Genomic DNA, 14,372 nt, shown 5'->3' on the forward strand with positions numbered 1-14,372 from the left:
ATTATTTTGCGTCTGATCTCTAATGATTGTCAACACGAAAGATCTAAGCAGCATAATCTTGGATGACTAAAGACAACTCTACAGTCTGTTGGAAAAAAAAAACAAGGGTTCAAAGCACTAATCAGAGCTATAACATTTATCTTGATGCTGTGAGGATTTTAATTAGAAGGGAATTCCCGTTGCCCATGATTACTGAGGCAATAGGGGAGTTGATGTCTTTGAATCCGATGTTTATTCCCTGAACAAACAAAGGCATACTGTAATAATTATTTTTTTTAAAAGTTGAAGATTAATCAACAGATTCAGGCAGGGAAAAGTTCACAACTACAAACGCATGGTGAAACTAAACGGCCTCCGGTAAACCAGCTGCAGCAAAGCTATCGCGAGAGAGACGTTGGTTGCCGTGGTACCCACAGCCCAACACAAACGCCCTCAGCACAGAGACTGGAGCATGCCGCCGGCGAAAACCTGAAATATTGATACAAATCGTGAATTATTGAAATATTAGTTGGAATCTAACGACAACAAAGCATACCGAATCAAAAATACTTAATACTGATTGTGCTATCACAAGCTGGTAAACCAAGGAGAGTCACGGAGTGCGCAAGGTAACGCCAGGTTAAATGTTCTCAGCAGTGTGAAGTGAATGTGCTGTACGTGGTTACGGTACCAGCAGCGTAGGCTAACAAGCCACAGTTGGCTTCACGTTTACTATCTTTCAGTTAAATACGTGTGTCTGCTTAATGTTAGTTAAACCTTTTAGATGACTCACCAGTAACTTATCTTTAGTCAAACCTCTCTTTACATTGGTTCTTTCTTCCTTGGTTACTGTATAATATATTTTTCGTGAGGGGCATCTAAATTTACTAGAGCACTAACGTTAGTCCACATTTTTCCATTTGACACATGTATAAAGTGACTGATGAGACTTAAGCCAAGCCACACATATCGACGTGAGCTGGTAACTGTAGTGTCACTTTGTATTGGCTTTGGGTGTGTTATATTAACTGCTGGTTTGTTTTTCATTTTGTGTTTGGTATACACTGCTCAAAAAAATAAAGGGAACACTAAAATAACATCCTAGATCTGAATGAATGAAATAATCTCATTAAATACTCCTTTCTTTACATAGTTTAATGTGCTGACAACAAAATCACACGAAAATTATCAATGGAAATCAAATTTATCAACCCATGGAGGTCTGGATTTGGAGTTATACTCAAAATCAAAGTGGAAAACCACACTACAGGCCGATCCAACTTTGATGTAATGTCCTTAAAGCAAGTCAAAATGAGGCTCAGTAGTGTGCGTGGCCTCCACGTGCCTGCATGACCTCCCTACAACGCCTGGGCATGCTCCTGATGAGGTGGTGGATGGTCTCCTGAGGGATCTCCTCCCAGACCTGGACTAAAGCATCCGCCAATTCCTGGACAGTCTGTGGTGCAACGTGGCGTTGGTGGATGGAGCGAGACATGATGTCCCAGATGTGCTCAATTGGATTCAGGTCTGGGGAATGGGCGGGCCAGTCCATAGCATGCTGGGCTGTGCGGCCCCCCAAAGAAATGCCACACCCACACCATTACTGACCCACCGCCAAACCGGTCATGCTGAAAGATGTTGCAGGCAGCAGAACGTTCTCCACAGCGTCTCTAGACTCTGTCACGTCTGTCACATGTGCTCAGTGTGAACCTGCTTTCATCTGTGGAGAGCACAGGGCGCCAGTGGCGAATTTTCCAATCTTGGTGTTCTCTGGCAAATGCCAAACGTCCTGCACGGTGTTGGGCTGTAAGCACAACCCCCACCTGTGGACGTCGGGCCCTCATACCACCCTCATGGAGTCTGTTTCTGACCGTTTGAGCAGACACATGCACATTTGTGGCCTGCTGGAGGTCATTTTGCAGGGCTCTGGCAGTGCTCCTCCTGCTCCTCCTTGCACAAAGGCGGAGGTAGCGGTCCTGCTGCTGGGTTGTTGCCCTCCTACGGCCTCCTCCACGTCTCCTGATGTACTGGCCTGTCTCCTGGTAGCGCCTCCATGCTCTGGACACTACGCTGACAGACACAGCAAACCTTCTTGCCACAACTCGCACTGATGTGCCATCCTGGATGAGCTGCACTACCGGAGCCTCTTGTGTGGGTTGTAGACTCCGTGTCATGCTACCACTAGAGTGAAAGCACCGCCAGCATTCAAAAGTGACCAAAACATCAGCCAGGAAGCATAGGAACTGAGAAGTGGTCTGTGGTCACCACCTGCAGAACCACTCCTTTATTGGGGGTGTCTTGCTAATTGCCTATAATTTCCACCTGTTGTCTATTCCATTTGCACAACAGCATGTGAAATTGATTGTCAATCAGTGTTGCTTCCTAAGTGGACAGTTTGATTTCACAGGAGTGTGATTGACTTGGAGTTACATTGTGTTGTTTAAGTGTTCCCTTTATTTTTTTTAACAGTGTATATTCTATTCTATTCTAGTCTAGTCTAGCTGGGGGCAAATAACAACATTAGTTATGTGCTAGACTATAACTATTATTATAACGTTATGCTATACCAAATGTTCTTGGTTTGAACCAGGACAACTGATCAACAGGAGTAAACTAGGAACACAGTGTATTCTAAGCTGTTGTTGCCAAAAAGAAAAAACACAAGGATGTCCACTGTCAGCAATGGGTCTGTTGAAGCTTTACAATAGACACTTTTCACAGCAGACAAGTTCACATCATGGCAAGGACAGCACAGGTGTGATTAATAATATTAATCAAGACTGCATCCTGATATTGTGGCTTATAGATATAGCTTATCGCTTAGGTACACCTGTGCTTTTCCTGCAACGACAAATAAAAACATCCTGTGAAAACCTTCTGTTAGGTAGCTATCATGCAAGCTGAATTTTGATTTTAGTCAGCTATACTGTACTGTGGGCAGAAGTTTCATATATAAGGTACTAGAAGGTGAAATGTCAGGGGCTTTTCAAAGAGGTTACCCATCTTGAGCGAGACTCGCTGCACAGTTGCTAATCACCTTAATCTAATATCACTTTGCTATAAGCTGAGTTGCTAGCAGTTGTGACTGCCTTGCTATTATAAACAATATAATATATCTGCCTTACTGGCTAATTTCCTTTATTGGCTTTTACTGCCTGAAAGAGTTGCCAACCATAAGTCTGCCAGATACAATTTAAATACACAGGGTTGCTTGTTTTAACTGCCTGTTATACATTTGTGCAAATCTTTCCCTGCTATTTTGCTCATTTCATTGCAGCAGTGTTCAGGCCCTGGGCCCAGCGTGCTAGACAGTTTTATTCCATTACTGTTAGTATCGCAGAAGAGACTGTATGTAAAAAGCACAGTGAAAGACATCGGAGGAATACCTGAGCCCCCAGAAAGAAGCATGAATTTAAATGACTTCGTGGTGCTTCCTAACAACAAGGCCAAATCCATCAAGCTCAATGCCAGGTAAGGTGAGATAAGATCAATGATGTGATTTAAGGCATTTGGTAGTATGGCAGTACTTGGCTGCCATACAATTTATATCTGTTCCCATTCAAAATCTGCCCAGAGAATGAGTATTTCACAAAATGGAGTTTCAGGCAAGATAAACCACGTGCCCTTGAGTATGATAGTTTTCAGTGCAGCGTATTTGTTTTCTTCATTTTAACCAATACAAAACTGAGTCCAGTCTCGTATGTGGTTTCTCATTTGCCAACAGGTAATTGACTTAATTGATGTCTGCCTTGGTGGTACCCTGATCCAGTGACTAATTGATTAAATTATTGATCAGTCATAGCAACAAGGACCTGCAAGGGCAGCAGATTAATTGGACAGATTGATGAAAGCATGGCTGTCCGGTCTGACGGTGTAGGTCATTTGTATGATTGATTGTTGTTGATTGATTGCATATCTGTGAACATGTGTATGTTGCCATAGGAACCTGCAAGAACTGCAGATGGAGACCGTGACCCTGGCCCAGGAGAGTAAAGAGATGGAGGAGAAACTGCAGCAGCTGAAAGAGAGCATGACTAAAGAGAAGGAGGAGAGAGGGTGAGTATCAGCTGCGGTTGTATTAGCAAAAGAGGAGAAAGGAGAGAGGGAGAGGTTGCAAGGCGGAAAGGGGGCAGACTTAAGTGGGGAGGTGAGAATGGACGTGAGACAATAAAAAGAAACAGGCAGAGGAACGATTTGGGATGAATGAGAAGGGAGTTATAGATGAGAGAGAAAGAGTGGATAGTGAATAAGTTTGTGTAGGATGGGTGCAGCAGCAGTAACAAAAAACACAGAAGCGCTCCTGGTATTGTCTGTACTCCATCATATTGAATGTCTGTTGTTAGATATTTTTGAACTATTAATAAAGTTAATAATAGTATAACAATTAATAATAAAGATGAATAACTATGGGGCACCATCCTGGAATCAGGGACCAATCACCTAACGAGAAAAAAGTCTCAAAAAGTGTGTGTCCATCTGTAAATGCTAATTACTGAACACTATTTCACATTAATATGGGGACAGTGAAGGGTGACTCTGAGCACTGACCATCACAACCAACTATTACAATACCATACATATAACCACAGGCAACGACTCCTTAAAATTAAAAATAGGATTTATCAACCTCAGCAAAGATCAATGATCAACAACTTCAGCCAACAAATCACTATCATCTAATCTAAACAAAAATATAAATAAAACAAAAGCATACAGCATACAGTGTCAGAGATGGGGACTGGAGTTAGAGACTCGCACTCGAATGTGACTTAAGTCGCACACACAGTGACTTCAGACTCGACTTGAGACTCGTCCTCAAAAGACTTCAGACTCGACTCGACTCGACGTTATTCTCCTCCCTCCGTTACCTATAACATGCCTACGTAACATGTAGCATCTGCTGCGCGCGGCCGCATGTGAGAGAGGACAACAAACACCGGCAGCTGCTGTGTCATTCATCATAAACTTTGGCTTTAAAACTTCATAAAACAAGACCCAAACAAAGAACAAAACAGGTTAGTAACCTGTGGTGAGTAAACATGTTTAGCTCAGCATTGGCCATCAAACGTTAGCTTGCTTCTTGCTTCAGCTATGACCTACAGGAGGTTTACTCCGACTGTCGTTCATTATGAAAAGATGAATGAGCGTTTGTTTACTTGCCAAACTTGTGGTGGTTGATTAAAGTAATCATTATGTCACGCTGGCTGCCATCACGTTAAGTATTACCGTTGGCTAGAAAGAGGTTACAGGTTTATTGTTGACTATGTAACTTTACAGTTTTATTTAGTTATAACTTACACTGGGTTTGAGAGTCTGGGGACTGTGTTGACTTACAGTATTTAATAAGCTGTCAATAATTGCAGTGCACATTACATGGTTGTGCTCTGTAAATGAAAAACAGGTTACAGTTACAGAATTTCTTATAGCTATGCAGTTTTATTAGCAACCTGGATTGAACGCAGCAGGTGATACAGCATTCGTAATAACCACGAGAGACTTCAGACTTGACTTGGACTCTAGCTCAAAGACTTGTGAGCATCTCCGGTGTGTGTGAGAACAATGGAGGGGGAAGAGCAAGGAAAATGGGGGACATGATCCCATGGGTTTGATCCAAAATGGCGGGCAGGCCAAAATGGTAGATACACTACATCTGCTCTCACCAAAAATGGCCTGGAGCACAGCTGGAGCTCCCGCGTGTGTCAATGAGCGCAAAGGGTGTAAGCGTGTGGATGTGTAGAGGTTAATATAAGGTTTAGATATTAATATAAGGTCGCCGCAGCTGGACACAATACACTTAATCTTCATCACACTGCATCCAACCGTGAATTTCCATTCAATCAGCAGGTACTGGACTCTGATAGAGTATCGCTGTTGTCTCTGCACGCACCAGCAGGAGCTAACACAATCAGAACTATACAAATCCTAATTACTGTAACTGCCACTTTATTACACAGGGACTGGTGGCGAACTTGCACTCGGGAACTGTGTTACTGGACTCAAGTCTTGATACAGCGCCAGTATTGGCTTCATACACAGTCACTGGAACAAAGCAAGTAACGACACGGCAGCATGGCACAGATACAAAACATGAAACATGCAAGGCATGAAATCATTATTAGTACTAGTATTAATTTTCATTGATATATGTACAACCATTACTGTTGTTTTACATCTCTATGTGGATATTGTGTTGGGCTATGTGTCCTCTCTTTCTCTCTCTTGCAGCTGGCAGCAGCGAGACAGAGCTCAAAAACTAAAATTATTGTTGGTCTTATTTCTGTCTTTGCCGTCAAAACACTTTCCCCACTGTAAGCCAAAGAAAATAGGTACTTACCTAAGACAGAACATTTATGTCAGGCCTAGCCCCTTGAACTTGTCTGCAGAGTTTAGACCGTCCGTAACAACCATACCCAGGCAAACAAAAAATAAAAATAAATGGCAGGCAATATTGAGAAAATATTTAATTTTGACAGAAGGAGGCCTTCTTGGTCCAGACTGTCACAGCTAACAAACGGGGAACAGAGCAGGTGACTACTGGAGAGACAGGAGTCAGTGCGGGAGAGAGAAAGGTGGGGAAAAAAGACTGCAACAGCTGTAAAAAAGCAATCAACAAAGAAAGTAGAGACACTAAGTAACAAAGATAGATGGAGGAGGAGACTAAATGAGAGAGAGGGGGAGGTCGATGACTTCTCTACCTATAAAGGTCAAGAAATGGTTGCCATGGCAGGTAAAAAGAGTAGTCAGAGAATTGAAAAACCCACTCATAGATGAAGTAGTCTCATGCCCTTATAGTGGACTATTCTAAAGGTCAGTGGAGCCCTACAGACACTTGGTCCTTACAACCTGTATGCAACTATACTCATATTATCCCTTTGCTGGAATCGATGGCCAACAATGTTCCCTACACGTGAAAGACGTTAATGGGAGGGCATGTTAAGAATAAAAATACATAAAAAAAACATATGGAAATATTTAATGTTAAACTATCCTTAAAATGAAAGTAATAAAATGACTACCACATGACAAGTATTGACCCAACCAACCCAAGAACCACATTTCTTTTTAATGTTTCAAAACTGTAAGTCCTGATCGGCAATGTATTCAGCTTGACATGCTTTTGTTTGGCCCCTGTAACTGCCACTATATTTTCAATAAGACTTAATTGGTTTGCATCATGCCATACATTAACTATCACAGGGTGTAGAGTAATTGCAGGGGATCTACAGAGGCTCACATATTTTCTTGTGCAGCATGTGCCCAACAAACGCTTGTATTTATTTATATAAATACATCTCATATATTCATTTCATTTTGGGAGGCTAAGGAAATGTTAAAGGGGAGAAGTAACGTTCAGTATCTTCGAAAGTTCCAGTGCGCTATTACAGAGGCTTGTAAAAATCATACTTCAGATAGACCATATGTTATTCCCATGATACTGTTGAGTGAGCACTCAGATAACAAGCAGCTGCCCTTTCAGTCTGTCATCTGGAAAAAAAGAAGGAAAAACAAAATACTACAACATGAACTTTATAGATTAAAATTTAATACAATTTCTTCAAACTTTTGGACCGGTGTACTGGGGAGTACAAATCACTTGGGCTAATGAAGTTTCACAAGCCCACGAGAAGACAAGAACGCAGAGTGAGACAGGCCTCTTACCTTATCAAATCCATAGCTCATCTCTCATTTAATAACTTTTGAGATTTTGTTCCATATTTATCAGAGGGACGTTCATATTCATGTAAGTCTAGGCTGAACTTGCCTAGGAACACATTGTGATCATGTAGTCTTTGCGGTAGATTTAATTTCCTCCCATAAAGGCCAGGTCTGCATGTAATGAAATTGCCTGAGTGATTGTGCAAACCGATCACAAGCAGTGGAAACAAACTTTCCTGCTAGTCTAACAAAAATGATGACAAATGACAGGTGTCATCATGACAAAGAGATTATGTTTTTTCTGTTATACTGTTTTGATGATCAACATTGGGCAGAATATGAAAGCAAGCATGTTTGTAGTGATAAACACTGTCGAGAGGTTGTCAATACTGCATGCCAGTGTATTGGCTGTCACAGGGCCACATCTGTTTTAAGTGGTTCATAGGCATCAAGTATGAATGAATTGTATAGAAAAGCTGTCAACACAGAGATGGCATCATCACATTCTGACACACACACACACACACACACACACACACACACACACACACACACACACACAGTCATTCATTGGATTTTGATTAGGATTGGATACTGGGCTTTCCGCCATACTTATAAATATAATGGGACAGCATTCACATAACAGGCACATCCACACAGAGACACACAATAACATGCTACCACAAAATTATACTTGCCCTTTACTGCTGTGCGTGTGAGTGTCTGTGTGTGTAAGACTATTAAAATAAAACAAAATCTTACATGTGCATCTTCACATTGATTTTAAATGGATTGGATAGCTCACTCACACACACAAAATAGCGTTTATTTGCTTTCACCCAATTCCATTACAGAGTATGTACCTGGCCTATTTCTATGAGGGGCCTCCAGGCCTGTGTGAGTAGGAAATTCATTTGCAGAATGAGAACAAACATTCTCATTTCATTGATAACTCTAAGATGTGTTACCCAACATGAAGTTATGGAGAACAGCTTAATAGGGGTGTGTATCACAATATATGAGCGCATAACTCTGGGACAGCTTTAGGGAGAAGCAGAGTATGTATATTACATGCAGACTCCTTCAAATAGTAACAGCCAGAAAAAGGGTATACACACACACACAAACACACATTTACAGGCAGCATAGCTAATTACAGTATCAGTGATTTAGAACGGAGGTATCTTTCCACATGATGTATTTCTATTGGTTCAAATTCATACATCACAAACAAACAAGAAAATGCCCACAGTAGATTATACTTGTAGGTTAATGTATTTATTGTTTTAGGAGATGACTTGTGTGTGTGTCCTGGTAAATGAGTACTGCTTTGTTTCCCAATGGAGGCCAAACTCTAATTAAGAAGCCATACATCAGTATGGGGAGAGGGCCATCTTGTCCAGGCTGCACAAATGATAAGCACAATAACACAGTGTTTTCTGTCACACTGAAATACTGCAACATTTACCACTCCGCCAGCCCCAAGATACGACATGGTGTGTGTGTGGCTTCCTGTGTGTATCATTTTATACTTGTCTTCCATAAATAATGGCACTTGTTTTTTTTGTTTTTTTTAACACTTTGTGGGTTAGAGACACTCAACTCCTCTAAAGGACAGCAATCCTTCTTAAGCCCTTTGTCATTGAACTATTACTGGCTTGAGAAAGATTTTAAGGGTGAGCCAGCTTGAAGATACAGAGAGAGTTTGTGTATGTGTGAGAGGTAGTGTGTGATGGTAGGAGAAGGACCTAGCTGGCTCATCTACAAAGTGTAAATAGCTTAAATGGTGCAGTCTGGATATGATGTGGCTGAGAGGTAACTGGAAAAATGATAACGTCACATTTAGAGTTATTCTTTTGTCTCATTTTGACTTTCCTGTTTAGAATAGAAACATTTGTCAACCTTTCTTTTCAGACAGGCCACTGTTGATTAATAATGCTTTGCTGATTTGTTTTCATGTGCATTGGTGTCACTAATCAGTCTTGACTGTGCAGAGCTGTTGCCAAGATGAGCATAGCGGAACATTTTAGCACCTTTTTCATTTCTAGTGCTACTGCGAACCAAAGGTCCTTTGTTTCGATTGAGATGTCAAACGGGTAGATACCTTTTTATATTTAACTACTGCCTTTCAAGTTCAGCATACCTCCATACTTACAAACCTAGTTTGTGTTGTATATTATCGACATTCTTGACAACACAGTTCACAGAAGAAGGGCAAAAGAGGATGGAAGATAGAAGAAAGGTTTGTAGGAGATGTGATGAAGCTGAGAGCACATGAACTGGGATTGAAGAGGAGCAGTCATGGAGTAAATTACATTATCAGGTACTAAAATAAAACAGATACACATGTCCTGTCAGGCAGACAATTGAACTGCACATTAATGTTGCTGCAGTTCCCTCTTGCCTTTTATCTGAACGTTGTGTGTGGTGATGCTGCAGTCTCTCAGATGTGAAACCCAGCTTAACCGTTTGAATCAATTAATTGGTACACCTCTAATGAAAAAGAGGAGACAGTTTCCCATCAGTTCCTCTCTGATTGACATGGGGAGAAAGCAGACAAGGACAAGGTTTGGTGTTCTGATGTATGAAGTGAAGGTTACCTGGATTTTCTCTAAGCTTCCTCTCGTACCCGTCTTGTCCCTCTCAGAACATGCGAGTGTATCTTTGACAAGTCTTTACTGTTGATCTTCAAGCTGTGATTTATGCTCAGGCTGTGCAGTGTACTGTGCGTCTGTGTTATGCACCACTCTGTTTTTCTCTCTCTGCTTCTCTCTTAGATCGCAGAGCTCCCAGAGTAGATGAATTGTTCATTTTTGTCTTAGAGTCAGGCTACACACACGCACACACACACACACACGCACGCACACACGCACGCACACACACACACACACACACACACACACACACACACACACACACACACAATATCTCTGCTGAGAGGAGGTACGGTATAATCAGTTTGTGAAGAGTACACAGGCGATAATAAAGACCGGGGGCTTGGGGCAAATGCAGTACATCATTCTCTGTTTTGGCCCTGCCCGAATCACAGATTTAATGTAGCTTTGTCTTTAGGCCTACACAGCTTACAGACACTAGCTCTTGCCTTATCTAAAAGTACAGTTGAGTTTCCCCTTTTTCCTGCTTCCTGTGCTGTCTATTTGCTGTGTTTGTCTCTCTCTCCCCCCCCCCTCCTTTTTGTCAATATGTGTAGTTGATTTGTGTCATTTGGCTCCTCCTACTACTTGTTTTGGTCTTAATGTCTGCATACATACATGTGTACCCTTTGATCTGACATTGCACATGGACTAAAATGTGTTAACAATTGTGTTTTTAGGATTCTATGCCTCAATCTTTCTTGCCTGTTTTGCTCCGTTTTTGCCCCTGTCCTCTTGTCTCACACTGGGAGAAAGGGAATTGAGAAAGGACACGATTACTTTGGCATTAGACTTACAAATGTGTGTGCACTTACATGTGTGTGTGCGTTGCGTGCAGGACACAGATGTTGTCAGCTCTCCCTTTGGCTGAGATGGGTCAGTAAAAGGTGACTGCCGTGTGCATTTTTGTGCGTATGTCCTTGTGCTAGACATGAGTGTGTCCAGGTATGACAGGTGGTGTTTGCCTTGGGGTTAACATTGAATCCCTTGGCATTTCTTCTCCTTTCATTGCAATACATTTGTTTATCATTTAGAAATATGAGTTTGCTCTAAGTTAATGCGAAACTCCTTGCTATGTTTCTTCCGCTTTTACTTTGATGAAGAAATGTTTTTTGACGAGGTGGCATTTGGTGTTGCGTTTGATGTTTGTTTTCCAACAACATGCAAGTTGTGACTCAGAGGTTGTCATCTGCTATCCATCCACTAGACAGTAAAGGTGCACAGCAATGTTTGATAGTCGTGTGTGAGTGTGGGTGTACCTGTGTATGCTTTACTTTCTCTGTCTTAACAGGTGTAGTCAGGTCACTGCATGTCATTCGCGTTGCATTGCTGGCTTTGCATAGACTGAAGTCAACAGTATCCCTTTCTCAATCTCAATCTCTCACACTCACACACACACACACACACACTCTCACACACACACACACACCCTGTTGTTGTTAGTTAAAAGTGTTGAAAAGAACTTGTTCTGCCTAAACTTTGTTGTTTTGAGTGGTTTGCCAGCAGCACTCACAGTCCATGCAATAGGTTGAGAAGGTGTGTGTTTGTTAGATCGAGAAACATTGCCTGTGGGAATGTGTCTGTATCTTCCTAAAAACAACTTTAAGCCATTATTATTTTGAAATGCATGTTTACACATGTGTGGGTGTAATTGAATGTGTGTCTGTCTGGATTAGATAATGAGATCTTTGCTAATGCAAAATGTCCACAGACATACACAGACACACACACACCTTATCTCTCCAGGTTGCCTGTCCTGAGGGGACACCCTGTCATCCTGCACCGACAGGGGTGTGCCTCAACTGTCTCCCCTAGCGACAGTCCAGTTGCAAAGGTGATGTCGCCCAGTGTGATTACCTGACGCCCACCCTCAGTGTCAGCACAGCACAGCCACGACGTCAGGGCTGTTGGCAACTCTTGCCATGACATACACACACACACACACAGGCAGATACAAAGAGACACACTCTCACGCACACAAATAGGGTCTGACTTCCTGTGCCTTGACAGGCTGCCAGCTCAATCCAAAATAAACTTCTTTCAAAGACAGCCAGACATCACAATAGCATAAATAGCATAAATAATTCAACAACATGAGCATGAATAACTCACCTCTAAATGAGGATCCCTCTCCATTTCTTCAATTTCTGCAACTGACAGGAGCATCCTGCGTGAGTGTGTGTGTATCTATGTGCATGCATGTGAGAGGTTCAACAGACCTGTGTTGCCTATAACGAGATGGAAAACATAATTTTGGTCTTAGACTGTATCTCGTAATGTGAAAATTTAACGTGCAGAATTTATGTTGGCAAAGATAAATTCTTGTTTGTATTAAAGGCATGTGGCAAAGTGCTTTTCCTTGCTGTTCCAAGTCCTCTTAACAACACAAGGACTGTGTTGTGATAAATTAAACACTCTTTCTGTTTAATGGAACAAAGTGATTTCTGAATTCTTTTCTTTTTCTGTCATGGATTTTGTCTGAGGGACTAAGGATTTAGTTATGTGGTGCTGTTCCGCCTTTTTCATGCTGATATTATTTTCTTTTTCTTGACATCAGTTCCTTTGGCTCTACTTAAAACCTGGCATTATTATTAAAATACTTTAGTCTCCTTGGATTCTTCACTGGATTAACATGCATTAATTCTGACTTTTCTTACATCTATCCTGCCTTCAATTTCACAGGAATAGCAAGGTGTTTGTTTCACAGTTTTTGCTCTCTCAAAAAAGTCTATTACAGTTTAAGAATGAATTTGTCATGTTTTTTATAGTTAGTGTGGAATGTAAGAATGTATCTCTCAAACATAATGGGGATTCATTCTAGAAAAATGATAGTGTGAGTGTGCCTGTGTCGCATTTTGTTGTTAATGAAAGATCTCAATTGTTTTTTTTAGCTCCCAGATTGTCCATTAGAGTCATCAGAGTGACTGTTGGAAATATGTCTTCATGAAAAAAGAAGCATAAACACATCAAATTAAGGACTGAAACAGATGTAGTCACTGTTTCTCTTTTCATTTTATAAAAGTTGTACCTATAATACTGTAGATGAGCTAACCGTGTCAAATTTAAAGGGGTTGCACTTCAAGACTGTTGATTTACAATTGCCAAAGAAAAACTCTGTCTCGCTCTCTTTATTTGTCTCTCTGTTCAGGCATTCTGGAGGGTTTAGGTGGAAGTCTGGACAATGTGGTTCGTTAAACAGCAATGCTTCAACAAACTGCACCAAGCAGAACCAGGAGAACAGACTCCAAAAGGTACAAGAGAAATTTATCTATACTTCTGTGGATGTGTGTGGCAATTTGTCTGTTTTGAAGATAATTATGACTTTACACATTTGTTTACATGCTAATTACTAATGGGAACTAACAGAGTACTCAAGCCAGATTCCTTAAACTCTGAGAAGCTTTCTCTTGTGGTTTATGACCTTAAAGATTCAGTAGGTAACTTTAATAAAAATAACTTTTTGGCATATTTGCTGAAACTGTATCTTGACAGTAGTACATGAGACACATAAGCCGTGAAAAAAATCAGGCTCCTCGGCTCCTCCTACTGCTCCTAATTACGTTTGCGAGAATTCACCACGCCCGAGTCAGAGCCAGGAAGTGTCTTCAACAAAGTGTCAGTCACTGCTCATGCACACACTGTGAAACTCCCCTCCACGTGATTTCACTAAGTCAAGCTTAATATCTTCCACGCATGGCGTCAGAGGTTTTGCAAACATAATGGCTGAGAAATAACCACCAGCAATGAAAGAATTGCCCATCCCTCCTTTGTCAACAACAGTGTAGAGGCATGATGACAAACAATGGGGAATAATTTTTTAGGGGGGGCAGTGGTGTACTAGCCTCTCATCCTGCTGATAGACGTTGTCACAACTGCCTCTGAAGCCAGGGGCTGGAGAGGTGTCTTTGAGAAGACGAATCGAAGCAAGAGGCACTGGGGTCTTGGGGAGACTCTTACCTGAACTGTAACAGATGTCTCCTAATTCCTGTTTTCATGTATGCTGTGAACATACCATGTGCCTCCATCCATGAAAACCCCAGAAATGTACTACCTCTCGAACAGAACATAGCCGACCTGAGATTG

At 41.5% G+C, this 14,372-nt stretch overlaps 1 protein-coding gene across 3 annotated transcripts in view; it reads left to right on the top strand.

Moving 5' to 3' along the window:
* The first annotated feature begins 423 nt into the window (after window positions 1-423).
* zbbx (zinc finger, B-box domain containing) overlaps window positions 424-14,372 on the top strand; it is a 77,068-nt gene continuing 63,119 nt past the window's right edge. The window contains exons 1-4 of one of the 3 annotated variants that reach the window (XM_046074771.1): window positions 424-608; window positions 3,257-3,455; window positions 3,922-4,035; window positions 13,438-13,540. In XM_046074771.1, the coding sequence (XP_045930727.1) occupies window positions 3,941-4,035; window positions 13,438-13,540 (198 nt within the window). In that variant the 5' untranslated portion in view covers window positions 424-608; window positions 3,257-3,455; window positions 3,922-3,940. Of the gene's footprint in view, window positions 609-3,256; window positions 3,456-3,921; window positions 4,036-9,878; window positions 9,959-13,437; window positions 13,541-14,372 lie in introns of those variants that run through there. The other 2 variants (XM_046074770.1, XM_046074772.1) reach the window with 2 other exon arrangements.

Source organism: Micropterus dolomieu, linkage group LG17, assembly GCF_021292245.1.
Source record: "Micropterus dolomieu isolate WLL.071019.BEF.003 ecotype Adirondacks linkage group LG17, ASM2129224v1, whole genome shotgun sequence".
Classification (NCBI taxonomy): Eukaryota; Metazoa; Chordata; class Actinopteri; order Centrarchiformes; family Centrarchidae; genus Micropterus; species Micropterus dolomieu.